At 38.3% G+C, this 25000-nt stretch overlaps 1 protein-coding gene across 2 annotated transcripts in view; it reads left to right on the top strand.

Annotated features, from left to right (window-relative positions):
* LOC107656750 (uncharacterized) overlaps window positions 1-25000 on the top strand; it is a 32070-nt gene that overhangs the window by 6713 nt on the left and 357 nt on the right. For both annotated transcript variants that reach the window (XM_016444694.1, XM_016444693.1), the window contains 4 exons: window positions 11777-11858; window positions 13821-14296; window positions 18795-18848; window positions 23660-25000. The exon at window positions 23660-25000 is cut by the window's right edge and continues 357 nt beyond it. In XM_016444694.1, the coding sequence (XP_016300180.1) occupies window positions 11777-11858; window positions 13821-14296; window positions 18795-18848; window positions 23660-23785 (738 nt within the window). In that variant the 3' untranslated portion in view covers window positions 23786-25000. The remainder of the gene's footprint in view (window positions 1-11776; window positions 11859-13820; window positions 14297-18794; window positions 18849-23659) is intronic.

The raw sequence follows: 25000 nt of genomic DNA on the forward strand, positions 1-25000 counted from the left end.
ACGCAAAGAAAGAAGGCGTAACTTTATTGTTGTTGCCGCCGCCGCCATGTTGTGAAGACGCTGTGTGTTTCGTTGCGAAAGCGAAAATACTTTGTTTGGCCTTCCAAAAGAGGACACGACTAGAAATCAGTGGTTAAGTTGTATTTACAACACTGTTCCAGAACAGTTCAACCCAAATATTCAGATGCGTGCAGCACATTTTATGGAGGACTGTTTCCTGATCCTGGGAGAGTAGACTACAATGCCGGCTGTTCTGACTCACAGACTGTAAGTACGTTTTCATATTTAAAGAATTTGCCACTGATGATTCAAACGCGAGTTTTGAGCAGTGTAGAGTAGCGCTTGTGGTTTGTCATTTCTCCAATCACAAATGAAGACATGGATTTATGTTTACGCGGCACAATACGCAACGCAACGCGTAAAAAGACAGTATAAGTCATTATAATCAGTAATTATGTCCCTACTGGATGCAACAAATGCCTCATTTGGGAAACCACCACAGGGCTCGGTTTATGCTTGTACGGGACAAGCAGATTTTTTAAAGGGGCAAGTGAGAGAGAATTTTACTTGACCCACTAGACAACTAAACATCAATAACAAGAATAACCGGGGAAGCACTGAAAGTTGGCCACCAAAAACTGATTCTGAATTTACACAAAGCACACACAAAGTAACTCACAGAAAATTATAGATGCAAACTGCGGTAGAAAAACAATGATATTTATTAGGGGTGCTCCGATCAGGATTTTTGAGGCCGATCACCGATCACAGAAAGCAGTATCTAACGATACGATCACCGATACTGATCTTTTTAAAGCCTTATTTTTATCATGTAGAATTATTTTAAATTATTATTTTTATTATTGTTTTGCAGACATGAATTAGAATAATTTTATTCTCCAATCAGGAATTTAAGACATTTATTCAGGGCCTGAATTTCATTTTTGAAAATGGGGGGAATTTCCCTCTTACAGGTGACTCTTGTGAGAGGGGATTTTTTTTTAATTTGAGGGGTGGAGGGGAGCATTTTTTAGAGATTTTTAAAAAATATATATTTATCTCATCTAAATGTTCGATCATGAAGTGCATTTTTGTTTTTACACGTGCAATTGTTGCACAATAGCTTACACACAGCACAACACAGTTGCTCACGTGTTCACATAGTGATGTAGATATGTGGTGGCATGTTAGAACGAGCCATTTTAGGTAGGTGTGGCTGACTCTTAACTTTTATAAAGAATATCTCTTTGGATTTGAGACTTTAGTCTTTGCAACTTTACAGATCTTCTTTATGCACCAAGAGCTTGTAACACTCCAAAGAGAAAGGAAAAATTGAAATCGCATCATATGACCCCTTTAAATCTTTATTATAAGCAATCCTGCGGTTCATAAATAACTTTTTTTTTCTACCTCCACAAGTGCCATCTATTATTGCCTTGTTTATCTAAAAGTGCTCTTTTCCTTTAAACCTAGCCAACAAGGCGATATGTTTTGACTGTGAAACACAGCAAACTTTAATTATATGCATCTATGGTGTAATTACTACATTTTCGTTTTCATATTTACAGCAAACAATGCGCTGTCACTTTAATTTAGAGCATGCAGTGGAATTACTGCTGCAGACGCACCGCTCATGGAGCGCACTGGCGCACCGCAACCGTGTGCAGTGTGAACGCTTTAAAATCCATTAACATGAGTGTGGGGGAAAAAAAATGCACCGCATACGCATTGCAAATAGAGAATGTGTGAACCCGGCGTTATGTGTCTGCGCTTCGAGTGTGCATGGACGCTCAGTCTCCAGGAGAGCGCGCGAGGGCTGAATGGTTTAAACACTGACAAGAATGAAAAAGAAATGCAATTCATAAACTTTAGTGACGATGAAACACTGCCTCGATTGTGCAAGTGATAACTGTGTCAACTGTGTAGCTCGCTTATAGTGCAGACGCGATGTGGTTTGAAGCCATTTGCGCATTTTGAGAGGGAAAGAGAGAGAGAGCGCGCGGTCATTCACTCGTGCTGTTTGTGAAATTACATATCACAGAATGTTTTCAAATTACTTTATAAGTTATTTAATGAAGAAATATGAATTGTACCTCACCTTCAGCATTATAATTATTTAATCCGTGCCAGACAAAGACTGAAACTGTGCCGCTGCATGTCGTGCCAAACTTCAGCTAGATTGGCCATTTTAGAGACCGCCGATCAATCATCCCAAAGTGATTATCGGCTGATGGTGATCGGTAGCCGATCATTCGGAGCACCCCAATATTCGGCCAATCACAACACACTGGATAGCTGGACAATCAGAGCACACCTCGCTTTTCAGACCGATGAGCTTGAAGTATAATTTTCATACATTTTTGCTAATTGTACTTCATATTGATAAAATTTATGTATTCCCAGAGATGAAGGAAAGGCGTAATCCATGTGTAAGCAAATCAGTTCAGGTCCACTGCTTAAGCCATGCAAATGCAGAGGGAACGGGCTGGGCTGGAACCGTGGCCAACCGTGTGATTCACACCTACATGAGTACAGCTTCCCCGCAGAAAGGCATGCATTTATGTTAGTAAACAGTGCTGTCTATGTTGGTTTGATTTAACATACTTATGTTTCAACATGTACATTGAAAAGAACTGCTACAGATGGGTGCTTACCAACCTCATGTCACCCCGAGCAAAAATGTGGCCCTGCACTGTGGTGCTCTTATCATATGAAGTTACAAAGAAAATCATTCAAGCACAGCCACATTCCTGTGTTGTTCACCTGCCCTACTAAATTTGTATATCAGTTATTCAGATAAATAACCAGTCACTGGATGAATGTGCGGCCTGTTGAAGTTTTAAATTATGCCATTGAGGCAAAGTTAAATAGTGACAATGATGGAGAACTGAAGTCTTTCCTTTTTTATTTTTTATTTCCTTTAACTTTATTTTTAGTGTGCTTAAGCTAGAGTACTTAATTGATAGTTACAGCTCTAAAATCGCATTAAAGGGGTCATCGGATGCCCATTTTCCACAAGTTGATATGATTCTTTAGGGTCTTAATGAAAAGTCTGTAACATAGTTTGTTTAAAATTTCTCAATGGTAGTGTAAAACAACACTGTTTTTACCCTGTTAAAAACAGCTCTGTCTACATTGCATTCCACTTTAAATGTTAATGAGCTCTTCTCGCCCCGCCCCTCTCTTCCGAGCTGCTCTCTGAGAGACGGTAAACTTTAGCCACATTCATCGCAAAACTCGCTAACTAGCACATTATTAGGAAAGGTGATTTGCAAAGATTCATTTTTGCAAGCTCACTCAGGGCGAATCGAAGGTAAGACACCAGTTCAGTCTGTGCTGAAACGCTACTGTCAATCAAACAATCGTGGGAGGGGCCTGTCTGTGTGACGTCACACTGATAGGCATCTGAGATCGGCTCGATTTGAGAAAGGGGAAATTATTTAACGAGATTAAAAAAAACACTGGGTGGATCTTTATCATTATATGGTGGTTGTGTACACACACTGCCAACACACATTTCAGTTCAAACTGCTTGTAAAAGTGCATGTCGCATCCGATGACCTCTTGAAATATAATTTTTTTTACAGCTAATAACGCTTGTATTGGTGCTGGTATTACTCGCAACCTCTTTTAAATGTGTAAATATAAGTGACCATACATCAGTTGGACTATAATATTAATGCACCAAGGTAAATTGCTTGACTTTCATAAACATCCTACTCTTATCCTACTGTTAGGTTAGAACTTGGTGGAAGTAATGTGAAGGATGAGAGACATTCAATCATTGGCCATTTTAGAGACCGCCGATCAATCATCCCAAAGTGATTATCGGCTGATGGTGATCGGTAGCCGATCATTCGGAGCACCCCAATATTCGGCCAATCACAACACACTGGATAGCTGGACAATCAGAGCACACCTCGCTTTTCAGACCGATGAGCTTTGTAAAAATCTACGCGTTTCAGAAAGGCGGGGCATAGAGGAGAATCAATAATGTACAGTATGTGGAAAATAATGTGTTTTTTTAACCTTAAACTGCATAAACACATTTCATTACACCAAATACACAAAATAATGTTCTTTTTAGCAACATCATATGACCCCTTTAACATTTTTGGTGCATAGTGAGAGAACTGGGCCCTGTTCCAAATCTTGTGAAGTCCAAGAGGCCAGGGTGTCCCGTTTGTCATTTGATTTTTCAAAAGGGTGATCAGAAGCACCATCTTTTATGCTGCACTGCATTCTTTTCTGATGCATGCACAGTTGTGGACATCATGGTGGACTACCACTCAACAGTGTAGTCCGCAAGGGTAATTTAGGGCAAGTTCTGGCCTCTATGTGTTGTAGGGTACCTACTTACTATACTACTTATGTCATTCAAACACTTGCATGTTCTGGGTGAAATATAATTTAATATCTATCTGAGACATCTCTGGTCTGCTGCTGATTACCATAGGAAATACCTTGTTTATGAAGATAATTAAAAAATGTGTTTACACAGCAATGCACTTGGAATAGAAGCAGTGGAAGCCTAGCAGGCAAATACGTGGGGGATTTATAATCAGAAATGTGACGCTTATATTTTAGCTGATTAATTATTTGGTTAAGACAGTTGAGCTATAAAGTTAATTTGGTTAATTTGGAGCAATTTCTGGTTATGTGTTAGGCTAATAGTTTTGTCACATCACTTCCAGGTGTCCTTGTCAGGATGTCAATGAACAGTCAACACTCTCGTTTCCTGATACAAATAGATAGTCCCACCCCAAATTCACTCCATTGCTTGAGCCAATATTGCTGTGTTGGGCTGATCCAACCTGATCTCAAGGTTAAACATAACTATTTTACGAGGTGGCGATTTCATATGAATTTGTATATGATCTTTTTTTAAGCATGAATGCCCAACCCTAACCTCAAACCTAAACATAACTGTGACTGTGGAGTATGCAGATTGTATGAAAATGTACAAATGAGAGTGTTAGAATTCTTAGGGATTAGCCACCAATTCGCCAAAATTTAAAATAGTTAAGAACTGCCATTAGATGATTGTGTCGTCTGGTTTGTTTTGATAGAGCCAACGTACCTCATGTTTATTGGTCTACAAATGGTTTACTTGTAGTTTTCTCTGCATTTTAAGCTGAAAGTATTTTATTAAAATGACACATTTCACCTTTAGCAGCTGTAATAAAGGTCAACAGTAACCAATCAGAGCACCTCTCATTACGGGCCACTGCTCAATCAGGACCTATTGACGTGTTCCAGGACACATAATGGATAGAATTTACAGCATTGTTACTTTATTGCGCTGGTATGCGCATTGTTTTTTTCTGTTTTAGGACATGCCTAGGTGCCCTCATAATGATGTTAAGACTGTCATGTCATTGACCTTTGAGCATTATCACACTAACAGCTCATTTGTGCGCCAACAGCTTTCTGAGCTGATATCATATTCACACACACCCTCTCCAAATCTTGTAATCCATGACCGTCATTGCTGACCCTAATCTACCCCACACATTCAAATGAGAATAGCCAATGCTAATCCAGAAGGCCATGACAGCAGTGGCACCTCCCTGCCTCTCTCATTCCCAGACTGCTTTGCAGGATGGTACTGTAGACCCTGAGTCTACAGGGCAGGTGATTATGTTACATATATAAACACATTGACAACCCTACAATTTATGAGCTCAAACAGGGCCGGAGGATACAGAGAGTAAACCATAAACTATGCAAACAGCTCTACCTGCAAGAGCAGTGCATTGTGGTCAGCATCAAACCCTCATGCAAATGCTGTTTTGTTGCATATGTTAATGCAAACGGGTTGTTCTAGTTTATGCTGAAAATATCTGAGATCAATTTTAAACCAGATAACCCGCCTGTTAGGGATACCAAAAACACTTCATGTATTAAATCATACAATTTTGAATCCTATACTTCACTACAATGAGGGATTATTGAATTCAAAGCCAAGGAAATAATTCCTTAAGGGACATTTCCATCCTAAATTCATTACAACGAATGGTGTTAATGTTTCTTGGAATGTTTTTAGCCTTTTTTTTTGTCTTTTTTTATTTGTTTATTATTAGACTATAATCTGTTATCCCTAAAAACATCACAAAAAAATCAGTTTTTGGGACATGGTACCATTCTATTCTTTCAAGTATATCTTAGTGTTATGTCAATTCCATGAATGAATGTGGTAAACATTTAGCACCATGAGTTAAGTATCATGTAATGTATCACCATAGCACTGTCATACTTTTAATTAGTGATATGAAGTAGGGCTGCACGATAAATCGAAATGGAATCGAAATCGCGATTCGACAGAAGCTGCGATTGTCATGCGTATCTTTCAGTGAAGCACGGTTCTGTGATCAACAGTAATTCTCCATCCAAAGTGTAACATAGTTTGTTTAAAATTTCTCAATGGTAGTGTAAAACAACACTGTTTTTACCCTGTTAAAAACAGCTCTGTCTACATTGCATTCCACTTTAAATGTTAATGAGCTCTTCTCGCCCCGCCCCTCTCTTCCGAGCTGCTCTCTGAGAGACGGTAAACTTTAGCCACATTCATCGCAAAACTCGCTAACTAGCACATTATTAGGAAAGGTGATTTGCAAAGATTCATTTTTGCAAGCTCACTCAGGGCGAATCGAAGGTAAGACACCAGTTCAGTCTGTGCTGAAACGCTACTGTCAATCAAACAATCGTGGGAGGGGCCTGTCTGTGTGACGTCACACTGATAGGCATCTGAGATCGGCTCGATTTGAGAAAGGGGAAATTATTTAACGAGATTAAAAAAAACACTGGGTGGATCTTTATCATTATATGGTGGTTGTGTACACACACTGCCAACACACATTTCAGTTCAAACTGCTTGTAAAAGTGCATGTCGCATCCGATGACCTCTTGAAATATAATTTTTTTTACAGCTAATAACGCTTGTATTGGTGCTGGTATTACTCGCAACCTCTTTTAAATGTGTAAATATAAGTGACCATACATCAGTTGGACTATAATATTAATGCACCAAGGTAAATTGCTTGACTTTCATAAACATCCTACTCTTATCCTACTGTTAGGTTAGAACTTGGTGGAAGTAATGTGAAGGATGAGAGACATTCATTCAAAACCTACTTCTTTTTCAAATTCAGAATCATACTGTAAATAGCTTTTAAAAACATACTGTGGTAGTATGAGGCAATATGCTGGATCTCATGTATCTTGAATCTTCAAAGCCAGTGGTATGAGAGCACTGGCCTCCTTTGAACTACATTTTGATACTGCCTAAACAATTATTTGAGAAAAAAACAGGCTGTACTTTCATTTCGGTCCAAAACCATAGTGAATAGCTTGATGGGTATTGGGTAATTTGGCTCTGATGCTGATGATTTTGACAATAGCTCTGTTAACATATCTTCACTTAAACACATGCATACCATAATCCCCTGTGAAGATGTTGTCATCCCATCTGGGGGTGGTTCCCTGGGAAACAGGCCTCATGCAGTGCTGCAGTATTTAGTCCAGTCACTCCACTGTGTGTATGCACGTGTGTTTGTACAGTATGTAGGGGTCCATTACTAGCCAAAATAATATGTTAGATCACTATTTAGCTTAAAAGACATTACCTTCTGCCTCAGACTGAGTATACACAGAGCCTGTTTTTCTGTCATGCACTATTGGAACTGCTTTTTCCTTTTCGAGCAGCTTTTTGTACACCCATGAGATCCTATCAGAGCTTTTCAGTGCGGGCAAAGAACCAGAAGTTGACTAAGTATCAGTAGTGTTTTCTCTCTTGACACTGAAACGAGTTGAGGCGAGGCTGGATGTATAAGAACGCTCCCAGGATCTATTGATTGGCTGTCACCATTAAGCCAAGGTCACTTGCCAGCATCTTGTAGCGCTGGTATTGTGTCACACTCTGCCTATTTGAGAGAGCTTCGACACAAGGAGGCCAGTGTGTACAGATGAGGCTCACATATAGGCTATACATTTCAGTTCCTACACTGTAAGAAAAAACTGTCAATATACAGTACAATATACCGTAATATTTAAAGTAATTTTTCCGTTTTTGGTTTTTACATGTGTTTTCCCGTATTTTTGAATTACGCTTTGCATTGTGGGAGCGAGAACCTTGGTCGCTTATCGGCGCGAAAACAGTGCAAGAGCAGGCGCCATTACTCACGGAGATCTTCTCGGTCAAAGTTTCATTTTAAAGTCGGCTTTCGAATTTGGGGAACCTGTTTCTACACTTCCGTGGTAAATTATAGACTATGTTGTTAAATGTCACATAAACTGTTGACGTAACATTAATTTAGTTAAGGTCTGGCTTGTTTGGCAAATGAATGTCGGAGCCGTCACATTCATAATTTTCTGCTTATCGTCACACATCTTACTTACGGAGGTTACTCTTTTAAATGTTTATTAACTTTTAATTGTTGTTGATGCGCTGTATTTAGTGCTATACATATTTGCTTTATTGGCATGGTAAAACGGCTTACATAACCAAACCATTAATAAACATTTGGTCATTATGAGAAAGTAAACTCCTTCAGAGTGATGCAAGATCACAGTGTCAAGGTTGATTTTTCAATATTGACAGGCTTACTGTGCATTTATACCCAAAATAAGTCTATTTGTTGTATATAATTACATTCAGAAACCGGTTTTCTGGTGTTGTTTATGAGCTTTTCATGCTTTTTCTATATATATATATTTTTTGGTTTTTGTTCCAGTGATTGCTCTTTTGTTGTGGCAATGCAACCTTGCAGTAGGAGGAAGAATCTGCAAGGACATGGAGATAAATATATCAATATCTGTGTCACCATACAATAATATTACTCTTTTTAAATGTATTATCATTCAAAACTTTGATATATTGCGATCTTTTCACAGTTGTTTCTCATTCATCATTTGGCCTCTGCCTTTGAAGATCAAGCCATATAATAAATAGTGTTAGTTTTGACAATAGGCACCTCTGTGTTAGTAAGAAATTACTTTAGGGAATAGCATACCTTAGTTTAGCTCTTTTATCATAACATGAAAACCCTTGCAGTCTATTATGCTGTATGGGTCGTGAACTGTACAGGTGACACAAGTTGTAGACTCACAATGTGTCCAAACCAGTTTTTTTTTGTGGTTGAATAGAAATAGTTGGTGTACACTGAGTAACCTATTTGTTGCCTTTTCACATACTTGTTGTGAGAATGGTGGTCAGTTGCAGTGAAAGTATAGGAGGATATATCTTGTTTGGTTTCCACTACCAAAAAATAACAAATCCAACAACTTCAATGATAGATTTCAAAATACAGTACATTATTTAGCCGTTTTATTTATTGAATATCTGTCCGGTTACGTTATTAAAGGACTGCGCATTAATAACCATATATCGCAAAGAAACATGTCTGAGCAGTTATTACAGTAAACCAGCCTAGTTATACAGTATATGGGTTTCCTGAACTAACCCACTAACTAATCAATTTTGAAAATACATTTTCTACTGCAGATGAATATTGTTGTACCTTCTCCCCTCTCAGTGTGTAATACTCGTAATTCGATTCTGTACAAACAGAATTTTCAGGCATGATATTTATACAACCGAACTCTTTCCAGGAAAGTTCTGGTTGCAACAAAAGCAAACTAAACAGCTATTTTTTCTCCTAGTGGGACTGACTTGTGTATTCTGTACACACATGGAGCAATAAGGGCATTCACTCTGTATTTATTTGTATGGTTATCACCCCTAAAACTTGTGCAATGCTCTCGAACACAGTGTGTAATGGGCCGTAGTTTCTAAGTACTTAATACTAAATGTAAACCTAGAGCAGGGTTCCTCAAATCTTGCCCTGGAGGGCCAATGCGCTGCAGAGTTTAGCTCCAACCCTGATCAAACTCACCTACCTGTGATTTTCTAATGTTCCTGAAGACATTGATTAGCATGCTCAGGTGTGTTTGATTAGGGTTAGAGCTAAACTCTGCAGGAAAGTGGATCTTGTGGGCCAGATTTGAGGATCCCTGACCTAAAGCATAGCTTCTTACAACCAAAGACAGTGTCTGGCAGGGGTTTTGGTGGTGAGGAATGGTAATTTGTGGTGACTTTGAGATCCGAGACAGACTATATTTTGCTGAGTGGAAATGGCTCTTCTGGGGTCCCTGAGCTGCCGTGAGATCTTAGTGCATGTGAGAAAGAGTGACACATATGAGTCATTCAGTTTCTCTCACTGTTTGCTTAGTGAAAGGTGAAATAAATGAGAAGAGAAGTGGGGTGTGTTGTGTGTGTGTGTACTTGAGAACAGATGGCAGCTGGTTAGCTGGGCTTGGACAAGGTAATTACCGTGCAGTGTTACTTAACTCTTTACTGGTGCAATCTGTTGGGTTTTCTCTCTGTTCCATTCTCTCATTCGCTGATAGACTTTTAATCAGTTTTGCTCTTAAAATAATCTTGTCTAAATGAATTTACAATGGGACACAGCTAAGCTGTCATAGCAATTGGTGTTGTGGTATTGGGTGTGCCTCTTGTTTTTACTTCTCTTAACCTCATGCTCTGTTTCTCCTTTTCACACTTTCGGATCTTTACTCAAACTTTACTGAGCACATCTTTTCCATTTTAACACACATTCTAATCTAATCACACCTTCTCTCATCTCAGTTGAGGTGTGGATCTGTGAATGGTTAGTGCTGATTTCTAAGGCAAGCGTTACTGAAAGTTTTGCGCATACTGGGTATTAAACGTTGATGTATCACATTATTTGGCATGATTCATGTAGATTATTAAGGTGTTCTATTACTGTTTTAAACAATCAGTCTTCAGGTTTTCAGCAGGAAAATGACAAAACGGGCCCCCCCCAAAAAAAACATCCCATAGACTTGCATATCAAGGGAACAGACTTGGGCCACTCTGAACATGCTAGCAACCGAAGCATAACATGCTAAAAACGCTCAATACCTTAGCAACCACATAGCATTGCTCTGGCAACCACCCACATCACCCTTGCATATTGAAGGCATCTTCTGCATGGGTAATCATCACACACATTTTCTTTAGAAATTGCAAGAAGTTTCTGAGTAAATTGATAATCCGTTTGTTTAGGTTGGATTGTTTGCAAGAAACATTCAGCACTTACTGCATATGTTTGTCTCACCCTTTGTAATATTAGAAGGTTTCCTAAAAAGTGTTAGTCACTGGTCTTGTTGTGCTTTTATGCTATTAAACTTGAATACGGATGCATGAAAAACACTTTCCATTTGCTTGTGTGAGCTGTGGGATGTGACCGTATGAGTAGTGCTGGGCGGTATGACCAAAAATTTATATCACGGTATTTTTCAAAATTATACCGGTTTCATGGTACATGACGGTATTATTTTTTTTCATACATGACCGGGTGTTAACCATATTTTCTACTGATTGAGAGGGGAAATACTGCAGTATATTGACTTAGAATGCCCTATTTTACTGTCATGATGATTGAATATTGTCAAAAAATACCACACTAAATAGTGACTAAACACGACCCCTTTTAATACATGTTAACCAGGAGTCACTCTCATTTATAATCGCGGCATCGTCTGATAAAATCAGCATGCATCTACACTAAAGAGCGGCTAACGTTGTTTAAGCGACATACACCAGTATTGCGTTATTTTAAAAATTCATATCATAACAAAAATAAACACCGGTATTCGGTATGAACCGGTATACCGCCCAGCACTACGTATGAGTATTCTTGTTTGTATCATTGTGATTCAGGATTGTCTGACCTTTGCTTTGCTTTTGAAACAGATTTCCTACCATGGCAGTGAGGAAGGGGGGGAGAGTGAAGATTCAGAAGGCGAAAACCAAGAGCTGGCACAGATTGACAGAGGTGTGTGTGTGTGTGTTGCCACATGCATATATCTATAGCATACAGGGCTTCAACAACTAATTAATAAAATGTGTAATATTACATAGATAATGCATAGAATAACACATTTACATTAGGGTTGGGCGATGTCTACCAAATTGGCATCGGACGATGTCTACAGTGAAACATCGTGATGGAAGATGACATCGGGGGGCGGGGTTAGGGGTGTGCCCGAAGCGTGAAACAAATAACGTGTTATACGGAGCCACTAAAAGGTTAGCCGCTTGCTAGCGGTAGCCTGTTGCATTACAGTACATGAAAGTTCACTTACCACATACACAGAGTAAGTAGAAATGTCTAATAGGACGATGGCGAATGATTTGCAGATCCTGAGCACCAATGACAAACATCTAATCTTGTCAAATGTGTGGTAAGTACTGCCGCTCCATAGTATAGAGTCCTTGTGATCGCGAATCTCAAAAGTTAAAGTGAAAGTAAAATGAGAGCGTGCAATCGAAAGCGGTTTCAGTAGCGGCTCCCTGATGCCCGCAATTTATATACAGTCGCCTGTACTTACCCAATGATATAATAGCGAGAAAAAGTATTGAAATATTTTTTTTTTTATCCTCCCATCTCGTAGGCTATTTATTCCCTTTAGGGTTTTTGTAGTACACTTAATTTCCTTTCCGAACACAGAACTGGGATGCAGCGGATTGCGGGAGAGGGGGTTGTGGGGGGACGGGGATCACGTTGTCAGCTTAATCGTGATGTCTGTCAGCCATCGGCGATGGACGATGGCATCGTCTATCGGCCCAACCCTAATTTACATAAGTTACTGTTATGTTTCTAAAAGCAAGGTTTTGAAACCTGAAAGTAAGTTATTAAAGTGTTGTCATCATTAAATGGGTACTCAACCCAAAAATGAAAATTCTCTCATTATTTACTCACCCTCATCCTGTCCCAGATGTATATGACTTTCTTTCTTAAGTGAATCACAAAATGAGATTTTTAGAAAAATAATTCACCTCTGTGAGTCCATAAAATCCAAGTGGATGGGTCCCTAAAAGTTGACGCGTCAAAAACCATGCAAAATGAACATGACAGTTATCCATACGATCACTTTACAGTTGATCTAAAGTGAAACGATAGGTGTGTGTGTGTGTGAGAAAAATACAAATATGATAGTAAATAACAAGATAATTTTCATTTTTGAGTGGACTATCATATCAATATGCATATAAATCAAATAGACTGCAACAGAAGGTGTGCAATCATTAGCATCAAACCTTTTCTAATTGAAACAAAATTAAAACCCTTAATGCAATGCAACTAATGTTATTTTTACATCTATAGTAGTAGGGTATCTAAAAAATGAAGTGTACATACAAGGAATCAGCATTAAAAGAAAAGTAATGGTTAGAGTAGAGCCATATAATCAACAAATTAAATGAGTATCAAAATAGTTATTAGTTGAACCCGATAGTCTGTCCCATACATAAACTTTGATCTTGTAGGTTAAAAACACCAAGCCATGAACTTTATTTGGAATCTATACAAAGACCACTTGTGCATTTTAATCATACTTTGCTTGTACCTGCTGTACTCTCTGCAGGCTAAGAGCAATGGAAATTGGTTTGGTCTAATCTATTGTGGTTTGGTGTATCGTAGTTTGAACTTAATTTAGCTGAGCAGTGACTCAATATGGCATCTACCAAAGAAGTGAAGACAGTGGAGCTTAGGTGATCCACCTCATGATGCAGTTTGATACTGCAGTTCAGTATTAATATAGACTAGCAACTAACCTCTATGTTTATCAGTGTGAACAACCCCTTAAGGAACAAGACTTAAATGTCATTGTGCTCTTGAGCAAGACATGCAAACCCAAGATGCTTCATGGGATTATCCCTGTATTTTTGTCCCTGAAGGCTTTTAAGTTTATATCTTGCTAAATGACATCCTTCTGTTATATTACACCCCTTGCAGAGCGTCGACGAAACTGCGCCTTGACCCCTCTAGCTACTAGCCAGCAGCACAATCAGGGCATTCTTTCTCCCGCCCACTTACGCCGTCTCCGTTTACTCCTGGACCCAATCTTGGACCATCACAGTTCTGAAGAGGAGCTGGAGCGCATCGCAGGGGCCACGGGGGCTGAGGGGGGTCGAAAGTGGCACAGACATGGAGACATGAGCAGCACCTCTAGTGACGAGGAGGTGAAGGACCTGTGTGGGCCAAATGAATCGTCGGCTGGACCTCGCTTGAGCGCCACTTCTCCAAGCCCTGTTCTCTTCAGCTCCTCTCCTCCTCGAGCTCTCAAGCCTTCCCACACCCCAGCCCGCCTTCCTGTCCGGCCCATTATTCTCAGCCACTTTGAACAACCTTCCATGCCTTATTGGCGGCACCGGCCCGCTTACACAGGGGAACCAGGTCGCCCCAGCTTGGACCTGGAGAAAATGCAGCAGGTAAGGGACACTCATTTTCCCTGAAGTTCTTACTTAGCCAACAAGAAACTTTGTGATTTTGCAAGAGATGACATAACCATCTTGTGTTGGTCCTTGAGCATCATATTCTATAAACACTAATAGTCTTAACCCTATGCTCAACCGTCCCTTAAAATCAGAGGAAAGTACAAAGGTTGATAAAGAATGTGGAAAAAATTCTTCCTAAAATTAGTCACAAAAAATTGTCCTAATAGTATTGCAGCATGTGATACTCACATATTTCAGCAAAAAGGCTCAAGAAATGGATGTGGAAAACGGAAAAGGTGGGAAGAGGATAGAGCATGGGAGTTGGAAGGGGGTCAAATTCACTCAACCGAGCTACAACATGCTTGCCGTGTCCAAATGGATGAACTAGGGACAAAGACAAAAGAGATGGGGGCACTTTGCCATATCAGTGTGTCAATGTGAAGAGTTTGCAAATCAGATTAGGATATTACCAAAAAACATTATTGCTTTGAGACCTACAGCAAATGGCTGTACAAACTATGAACAAATTACACAGATCAGTTTAAAGGGATTTTCCACCTAAATGTATTGGACTTTCTTTCTTTTTTGCAAAACAAATTGAGATTTTTAGAAAAACAATCCATGTCTAAGCCTGTATAATGCAAATAGAAGGAACCCTCAAAGATAATTATTTAAAAACCATTAAAATGAATGAAGCGAAGCGATAAGTGCGTGTGAGAAAAATACTCATACTGACATAAAAATTAGCACACTGTGAAGCGTGATGCAAGCACAGGGGTTAAGCATTGTTTACGTTAAGCATAAATTCATAGGACAGTTGGCTGGAAGCAATTGTTCATAGTTTAAAAGGGTTAAAATATTTGTTTTTTTTCCACACAAAAAATTATAAAAAGGTATTTAGAGACAAAGTCAGACTTAAAAATGTGTAAATATTATTGCATTAGAAACAGTAGTAAATTAAGCTTAGATTTTAAATGATAAAACAATAGATACTTTTCTATTAAGGCAAACTATGTGGACACTTTTTGTTTCTGCAAAAATATGGGAAACTCTGGTTACTCTGCTAGGAAACCCTATATGATTTTGGGCGAATTGACTACATACAACCATCAAAAAGACTTTAGGACCAGTCATTGTGAAAATGCCTTGGGGAAAAAAGTATGGCTGCACGATTAATCGAAATTAAATCGCAAAGGCGATAAATCACGATTAGGCTGAAGCTGCGATTGTCATGCGTATCTTTCAGTGAAGCACGGTTCTGTGATCAGTAGTAAATCTCCATCCAAAGGCCAGAGGGCACTCTCGCGCTGAAACCCCAAATACGCCTCGCAGAAGAAACCCAGGAAATCCCTATAGCGGTTGCTGAATAAACAGAAGATTTAACTTCTTTCATTAATTCAACGTAACTAATAAACACACGACTACGACAATATATGGTTTATCTGAGTTTGTCTTATTATAATTTTTATTATAATAAAGTATATAATAATGCAATGATAATTGACATAGCCTTTATCACTGCTTAGAATACTATGAAATATGTTGTGTGCCTTACAGTGTTAATTTTGACAGGCATTTTTGATTTAGTCTTAGGGCTCTATCATACACCTGGTGCAATGCGGTGCCAGGCGCGACGCAAGTGTTTTTTGCTAGTTTCAGCCCGATGCAGTTGTCATTTTCACGTCCTACCTTTACTGACAAGATGCGCATGACAATAGCATTCGATTAATCGTGCAACCCTAGAAAAAAGTTAGTTCTTCTTAAATAATTTAATTCCAAAGACCATCTTCGATTCTGATGTAAAATCTCTTCAGAATACTGTTTCAACCAACAGTTCTTGTTGACTCAATGGCTGAGTTTGAAAACAATGCAGGACAATGCACACAACTATACTTACTCAGACAACTCCATGTGCTCCAGGGCTTTGTGCCCGCCACCTCCAGAGAGAAAGAGAGGATGACAGATGTCAGCCCCCCTCCCTCACTTTAAACAAAAGCCCAATAGAGTGAATCTGTGAGTGAATGAAACAGCAAAGTAGGACAAGTAAACCTAGTAGTTTTGTCTTCAGGTGTTCAAATATACAGGCCAGATTGTGCAGAGTGGAAAAAAAAGGATATGGGGAGACAGAAAGAGCAAAAAGGCGAGAACAGAGAGAGAGAGGAGCTGAATGAAGATGACTGGGAGGACCATATGACTCTCTGAGTGCACTGTGTGTGTGTGTGTGTGTGTGTGTGTGTGTGTGTGCTTGGTCAAGTGGAATGGGAGGTGTTGATGGAAAAACAATATGGCAGACTATTCAAGTTAGCTGCTAAAATATATTTTTGCTTTAATTTTTAAAAATCAAATCCGTTTTTAACCATAACATAGTAAGTCTTACTAAGTCTTATCAGCATTATTGGCTGAAGTTGTAAACATGAAATAATTCACGTCCAACCTCACTCTTCTACGTCTCACATGTTTAATTATATACGACAGCTGTTATGTTAATATGCTAGTATGTTTTTCATTAATAATCCTTACCAACTAATCCATTCCTGCACTTATGCAGTTACTTATATCTCAAATGCAGGGGTCCAGCTATTGTTTGAGTGAAATGAATGGTGTGTCTGACAGATGTCTAAATGAGGCCCTCCATGGTTGAGTGAGCTTGACAGACATTATCTCCTTTTTTGGGAACTTTGAAATGAGGCCGAGCTCATTTCAAACTCCACTTGGGCTTTAATCATGGCTGCCTTCCAGTCACTCAGATCTGGACAAATTTGACAATTCCTGGGTTGTTTTTTTTTACTGGGATTTTCCCTTGTAGAACAAAGACGCTGCTTGAAATGTGCATTATTCTTCCTTTAGGTTTTTCTCATAGATTTATTATTACCAGTATATACAAGCTATGAAGAAAGCTGGTTGTTTTTACTATAATGAAAAGCCCTGTTTGTAATATGATGTTTTTAAATGATCTTTAAAGAAACAGAGGGTTATTTCCATCATCATTAATGATGGGTTGTCATTGTTGTGTATGACGCTCTTTGTTTTGTGGAAAAGAAAAAAATGCAGATTTTTTTTCCACACAACAAAACCATTCAGAGTGAATGAGATAGTTCACTCAAGATAATCAGTGACTTAAAGTGTTAGTTCACACAAAAATGAAAATTCTGTCATTAATTACTCACCCTTGTGTTGTTCCAAACCCATAAGACCTTCGGAACACAATTTAAGATATTTTTGATTAAATCTGAGAGCTCTCTGACCCTCCCATAGACAGCAAGGTAACTACCACGTTCAAGGTCCAGAAAAGTACCAAGATGATCGACAAAGTAGTCCGTGTGACATCAGTGGTTCAACTGTAAAGTTACGAAGCTACGAGAATTTGCGCAAAGAAAACAAAAATAACGACTTTATTCCACATTTTCGTCTCTACTGCGTCACTTTGGACGCGCGTTCACGACAGTACCATGACGCGAGCGTGTGGCGCGTGTGGTGCTGACCCAGATCTGGCGTGATGACGTCATTACGCCGGATCTGGGTCAGCGCCACCACACGCCACAGCGTATCCACAAGTGACGCAGTAGAGACGAAAATGTGGAATAAAGTCGTTATTTTTGTTTTCTTTGCGCAAAAAGTATTCTCGTTGCTTCGTAACTTTACAGTTGAACCACTGATGTCACACAGACTACTTTGTCAATCATCTTGGTACTTTTCTGGACCTTGAACGTGGTAGTTACCTTGCTGTCTATGGGAGGGTCAGAGAGCCCTCATATTTCATCAAAAATCTTAAATTGTGTTCCGAAGATGAACGAAGGTCTTACGGGTTTCGAACAACACGAGGGTGAGTAATTAATGACAGAATTTTCATTTTTGGATGAACTAACCCTTTAAATTTAGTCCGTTCCTGTTTATAAAAAGGAATATGACACGAGTCTTTTGGACTACTTTTAAACTGTCTTTTTAAACTGTAAAACTGCCTTTGGTCCATTGATAGCCCTGGTCCTTGGTGCGGCCTGAACATTCTGCTAAACATCCCCTTTTTTGTTCTATAAAAGAAAGATAGTCACACAGTTTGAAATGAGGGTAAATAATGTAGAATTTTTCATTCATTGCAGGTTTTGTTTTATCATAAAAGTTTTGTATGAGGATCACTGATTGTTTTTAGTGTAATGAACAGCTTAGACTCCTGTTAACCTATGTCCTTGAGTCACCAGGCTTTAATTTAGCACTGACAGTAGAGTTCTGGGTAAGGAAAGCAAACAGATTTCCATGGTTGTCCTGAGGAGGTGGCCCACAGGATGTTTTGCTATGTTACATAAAACAGTGGCCCAGAGCTTCCAGGGCTCTTCCAGAACAGCTCAAGGGCAAAAAAGCAGTAAATGTTTATACTTACAATATGAAAACTTGCTCCTCATTGTGCTGTTGTGTGGAGTTTGGCTTTGTATAGACTTACTGAAGGTTTATGGCATTCATTTTAACCACAATTTCTCCTTTCTGCTTTTTGTTTCAGAAAATGCTTCTAAAAAAGAACTGTGGAGGGAAAACAAGGACTATCAAGATTCGGGTGAGTGTGTCAAAAAGAAAAAAAAAGTGTCCCCAAAAAAGTATTCAGACACTTCAACCACACTGTATGAATGTCACTGCATTAGATAACAAAATATTAAAGAAAGTGTCATCTATTATAAAGAATGATTGCATAAGCACACTTTTCAAAAAGTTGACAAAGAATATATGTGCAATTTTAAAAAGATTTATTTGAACATTATCTAGTTTTCAAACCTTGTAGAACATGTTTTTTTATGGATACATGGAACATGTTTTCATATTTTTGTTATGGTTAAAAAAGATTTCTAGTCTTGATTTTCTAGTCTTGGTTCAGTTTTATCTGATAAAACAGTAGTAGCATGATTTCATTGAATGAGAGTGGTTAGATTGCTTTATAAAACACTGACATGTGAGCATGCCTTGTGTACTGGAGCATGGCCAAAGTGCACCCGCTGACCCTCATAGCCATAGCCATGGCCGTGGACCCCGGGTGTTTCTTTGGCACTCGTCACACTGGTCCAGAAGGCCCGAGTTTAGTGATGCCAGTGTGTGACGTCATTATGAGCTCGCCACCTTTTGGACTGCAGAACAGTAACTCCTGCTTGCCTCCTCCTGCCATGCATGGCACAGGAACTGGAACACTCTTGGGCAACCCTGGCTGCAGACCAGGCTGCTGGAGTCAGAGAAATTAATTAGAAACACAATCTGTGTCACCTCTTAGGGGCCCCTTACAAAAAAAAAAAAAAAGTGGTAATACCATTGTATTCTTTGAGATATCTTTCGGTAACGTTTAAATACCACAGCATTCAGCATTCTAATATATAATATTCTCATATCTAAAATGTTATAATAAAACAAAAATAATAATAATAATAAAAATTATTAATACCATTGTATTCTTTGAGATATCTTTCGGTAACGTTTAAATACCACAGCATTCTCATATCTAATATATAATATTCTCATATCTAAAATGTTATAATAAAACAAAAATAATAATAATAATAAAAATTATTCTAGCTTTCTGAAATGCAGATTTACTTTCTATAGAATGTTCTATTTGCAAAATAATTGTTGCATAATTGTCTTTATCTCTACTGAACATCCAGAAACCTCCATTTCATCTGTAGGAGATTGGATGACCATTTTTATTAGATTAATGGAAAGAGGTGAGGAGCTAGGGATGAAAAGGGAGAGGGAGAGGAAGTGTGTGTGTGTGTGTGTGTGTTAGGATGAAGTCATTTTCCATTTATAGAGTGCCGGCTGTTGCAGGATCTACAGTCATAGAGAGAAAGATGTTCATCTCTTCACTCCTCCACTTTGTTGTTGTTTTCAACTTTCTTTCGCTCTTCCCACTCTCTTTGCTTTCCCACTCTCTTTTCCTTTGCCTTTTGTCCTTGATTGTTGACTCTATATTGTCATATTAGGTATATCTATTTGATCAGACATGCTCAAAAAATCCTCCTTGGGTGGCCACATATACTGTTCATTTCAGTCTCTCTATTTCTTTTCTTTCACTACTTTCGCATGAAGTTTAGTGTTTTCGAATGTATTATTTTAATATTATTTTCAAATTTTAATTTCAATATAATTTTAGAAGCTTTTAGCAATGGTCGATGAATGATTTGAGAATTCAGCATAACATGAGTCAGTTATTCACATCTTTAAAAAAAGCATAACCTTTTGTATTTAAAGTCTCTAATGTGAATGCAGCAATGCAATATATTCAGGAGGACTGAATGTCTTGTCCCAAACTAGGTCTGAAAATTCTCCATGTGAAGATAGCATAGATAGATATGATCAATTTGAGCTATAAAGCAGTTCTACAAAAGACAGGTGTCATTATTCAGCTCCATTTAGTTTTTTAATTATTTTTTAAAAATTAGTTAACTGTGTCAATGTCACAAAGTGAAGTTCATCATTTATAAAATAAAACAATTGAAGTTGTAAATAAACATTATTGAAGTTGTAATTAAAACATGAAAGAAAATACTATTTCAATGTTTCGACTTTAGAATTTGATATATAATTCAGTGTGTTACTTGCAGCTTGTTTTAATTAATTGTGAAAATGTGATTTCTGAGTAAATATTGTTTTTGCACATTTTTTTTCAATGTATAAGCAACTCTTCAGAAGACAGTAATGTCATTGAATTGCAAAGTTAGTGACATTATCCAGCTCTACTCTCATCTGATTGAGAATAAATTAATAAATCATGGTTAAATCGATAATATTACTGAATATCAATGGCCAGTTATCCCCCTAAACCCCTAAGTCATACTTTTTTGTTTTATTTTATTTGGATATCTCATTAATTTCAGTTTGTGAAAATGTTTTTCAATCAATAGTTTTTGTCATTTAGTTCTAATATACAAAAGTAACCCTATAATAATCAGTGTTGGACAAGCTACTTGGAAAATGTAGTGAGCTAAGCTAGCATTTAACTCTATATTAAATGAAGCTTCACTGCACTGAATGCGTATGCACCTGTATTTGCATGGGTATGCTCAATTTAGCCCAACCGCCGTAAAACACGAAGAAGAAGAAGTCACCGTCATACTGAAGTACTTCTGTTGGCTACACAGGTCCGTGTATGGTGGTGGCGTCACTTACAGGATCAGTGACCCTTAGCAGTTGTATTTCTGCTTTGAGCTCGAGCTTCAGAAATGTTTGGGAAAATGTAGCTTGTGTGGACGCTACCGCACTACTTGCTCAACAAAAGAGCTTTGTTACTGAAAAGCTATTTGATTCAGAAAACAGCTACGCTACTACCATGCTATTGAGAGATGTAGTGACGCTACTGCCCAACACTGATAATAATAATGCTTTTCCATTCACTCTCCACTTTCTGTCCTTTCCCAACTGCACATGTAGTGGTTGGGCCCCTTGTTTTATCTCAGAGCCCCTGTCTCTCTGCTGGCCACGCTCCAGGTGAACGCTAGAGATGGAGAGGGAAGAGGCTATCTGGGGGCCTGTTAGGGGAGAGGGAAAATCATCATGGGGGTTTGAGGTCTGGGACATGACCAGAGAGTATGAGCGCTCAGAAACAAGAAAGCAATGAACCAAAGAAGGAGAGAGAAAAAAGTAATTGGTGGATGAAGCCAGAGAAGACAAACAGTCTCATCGCCTGGATGAGTTTTGGTCCAAACTTGTTGACAAGACAGATGTTAGGGGTTGAGGGGTTAATTCTTTCCCATGTATAAGGGGTATAGTGTCTCGTATGATGTTTTAAAAGCATTATGTGGCATTAAAATGTACTAGGAAAGCCTGAGTGCCTGACCTATTTGTTATAATTAGTTTATAATAATTAGTCTTCCCACAATTGCAGGTATTTGTCAGCCTAGGCCCGCAGAGCTATTTAAATTAAAAAATAAAGAACTGTATTTGATAGTTTGTTATTTGCTGTTAGGAATGCATGGATGAAACCAGTTTAAAATGATTAAACATAGAACATTGCTTCCTGAAAATGGAATAATGTAGCACTGCAGTGAAACGCTGAGGCCTCCTTTTTTTATTTTGATGAAGTGTTGATCTGGCCCCTTGATAGATTTGAAAACCTCAAACAGAGTGGCTATTTGACAGGAAAAGAGCTTAACCTTGTGGTACATGCCTATATATCTTTGTGAGTTGTGCAATTTAAGCCAGGCTAGATTTAGCTGGCCATATGTGAAACATATTAACTTCTTCTTTTATTCCCCAAGACAGGAACTCTTACTTCCTCTGAGTTTTTCAGGTTTTGCTCATTTGGTTTTACTCCGGTTTTGTTTTAAAGATCATTTTGGTCATGTAAGCCAGTGATGATACACTAGAGGAACATTTTAGACAAAGTTCACCATGTTACTGTAGTACATGCAAGTTAAAGTTAGATGGAGGCAAACATACAAAAAATGGCAAGAAAACTGTTTTAGTTACTTTAATATCAATGCATTATTTGGTTACTTATTTGTTTAGTCCAATTTCATCTTTTAATTTTATATCTGTTACATCCAAATTTAGCATTTTAATACTGAAACAAAATCAGTATGGCAGATCTAGAATGTCACATTTTTAATAACAAAATAATTTAAAATAAATAATGAAGTATGCATAAATTAATTAATAAAAATGCAAAATGCGTTTCCTGTTGTACTGGAAATGCAGCCCGGAACAATGATGTTGAATTGACTTTATTGAAAGTAAATTCAACATTATTCCAACAAAAATCTGTAAATCGAAGTAGTCTTGGATAGAACATCCAAGATCATGCAGATCTGTTGAACAACTACATAGATATCCCAACTCTGTCACAAATGGGTTTGGCAAACCAGCAATGCTTTGTGATCGCCATAAACGCAGGGTCAGTTAAATGGGTGTGGATACGATTACAGTAAAGACACAGATGCCAGAGACATATAGCATACAAGCATAAAGTGATGATGGTTGGGCCGACAGTTAGGCAAATTGACTGGAATGGACTGCTTATGCAAAAATCGCTAGTATAATGTTCTTCCATAGCAAATGAGGTAGTTGTCATATTTCTAATAAGCATCAATATTCTATCCAAGTCTACCTGGATTTTCAGTGTGGGATAATGTTGAATGCACTTGCAAGTGTAACATATCCTCAATATTTAATTTTGTGTTTAACTTTCTTACAAATTACACTGCATTGGACCAGAAGTTGTGGTGGCCACTCAGGCCTTCTTGCAAATGCCACCTTCAGCTCAGACCAACACAAAGCGGAGCGCAAGAGCACCCTTCTGAGTCATAAAATGACAAAGAGCAGCCTTTGTATTACTTCATGGAAACTCGCCTTTATACCCTTTTTTTGTTTCTTGTGGTTCCCTCACAGAACCTGAGTGGTGGTCGTCACGCACCCCGATACTCCTACGATCCATCCATCTTCGCTTTCCGCCCTCTGAGCAACGCTCCGCCTTGCAGCCCCCTGCTGACTGCCGAGGAACCTCCATGTGCTTGAAGGAAAGGACTGGAAACTCGCAGACAAAACATCACACATTTGTGGACCAAAAAATCCCAACATAAAGACAATGTATCTTTGCATTGCTTTTATTTTGCAGGATATTAGTGTGAACAAAGGCCCTGTGATAAGGCCTGTTGACAAAACAGGAAGTGTGATCGGGGCCAGAATGTAGGAGAGGAATGAGGAGACGGCAACCTTTTGCCTTTATCCGTCTCATCCTCTCTTTCTCTCAGGAAACCCACTTAGAACTTATTATAATGACAAGGCCATGACCACTGCGCTATCTATAAAACCACAACCAAATGGTTTGGTATCTCTGATGTGTTTAAGAGGAGTGAGGAGTGATTGGTCAGTGGTTCGTAGATAACGTCTCAAGATTGGGCCACATGGTTATGTCGAGACCATCGGATTAAGAGTAAAATGTAAGACCACATTTAGGCAAAATGTGATGAGAGACAATCAGTTTGATGCCAGAATGGGCCTTAATTCATTTTTGATAAAAGAGTTTTTCGATCTATAAACAGTATAAACTGGAAAGCTAACAATCAGATCAACAATCAGATCAGACAATCAGATATAATGACAACACAGGCCAGATATTCCAAGTCATTGTTCAATTTCAGATGTTATGCAAGTCTGACCATAACAATGTATCAGTAATCAGAGCTGATTATCTGATGTGTATTCCAAAGTAATTAAATCTTAAATGAAGAATGAGAAAAAAAAAAACACTATACTAAAATCATATATTAAACATGCGCCTTACTATGTAGCATACTCAGTACTATGTACCTACATACAATGACTTTTACCATCGATATCTAGTTTATGAAATATTTTGACACTGTTTAAACACACCAGGGATGAAATCATACACACAGTGGCTGAATTGAATACTAGTGTACTGCATACTGCAAAATACACATTGTATACAGTGTACTATTTTTAAAAAATATAATGTGAAACATGGGTACATTATATTTACAACAAATGTTTGAAAACAGTATGTTGTTTATATTGGAAAAAAAAAAAAGGGTTAGTTTGCATTAATTAATTTCTGGAAAAAATCTTTTGGTTTATTAATCACATTGGAAATAGAAGTTTAAGTCGAACATAGTATGACTTAAATGTGAGATATAGTATTTTCCAGAAAATGTGCATACTGTTCACACTATACAAACAACATACAGCAGAAATAATAAGATGAGTATG

This window comes from Sinocyclocheilus anshuiensis, unplaced genomic scaffold (genome assembly GCF_001515605.1).
Source record: "Sinocyclocheilus anshuiensis isolate Anshui unplaced genomic scaffold, SAMN03320099.WGS_v1.1 scaffold2043, whole genome shotgun sequence".
NCBI classification, from domain to species: domain Eukaryota; kingdom Metazoa; phylum Chordata; class Actinopteri; order Cypriniformes; family Cyprinidae; genus Sinocyclocheilus; species Sinocyclocheilus anshuiensis.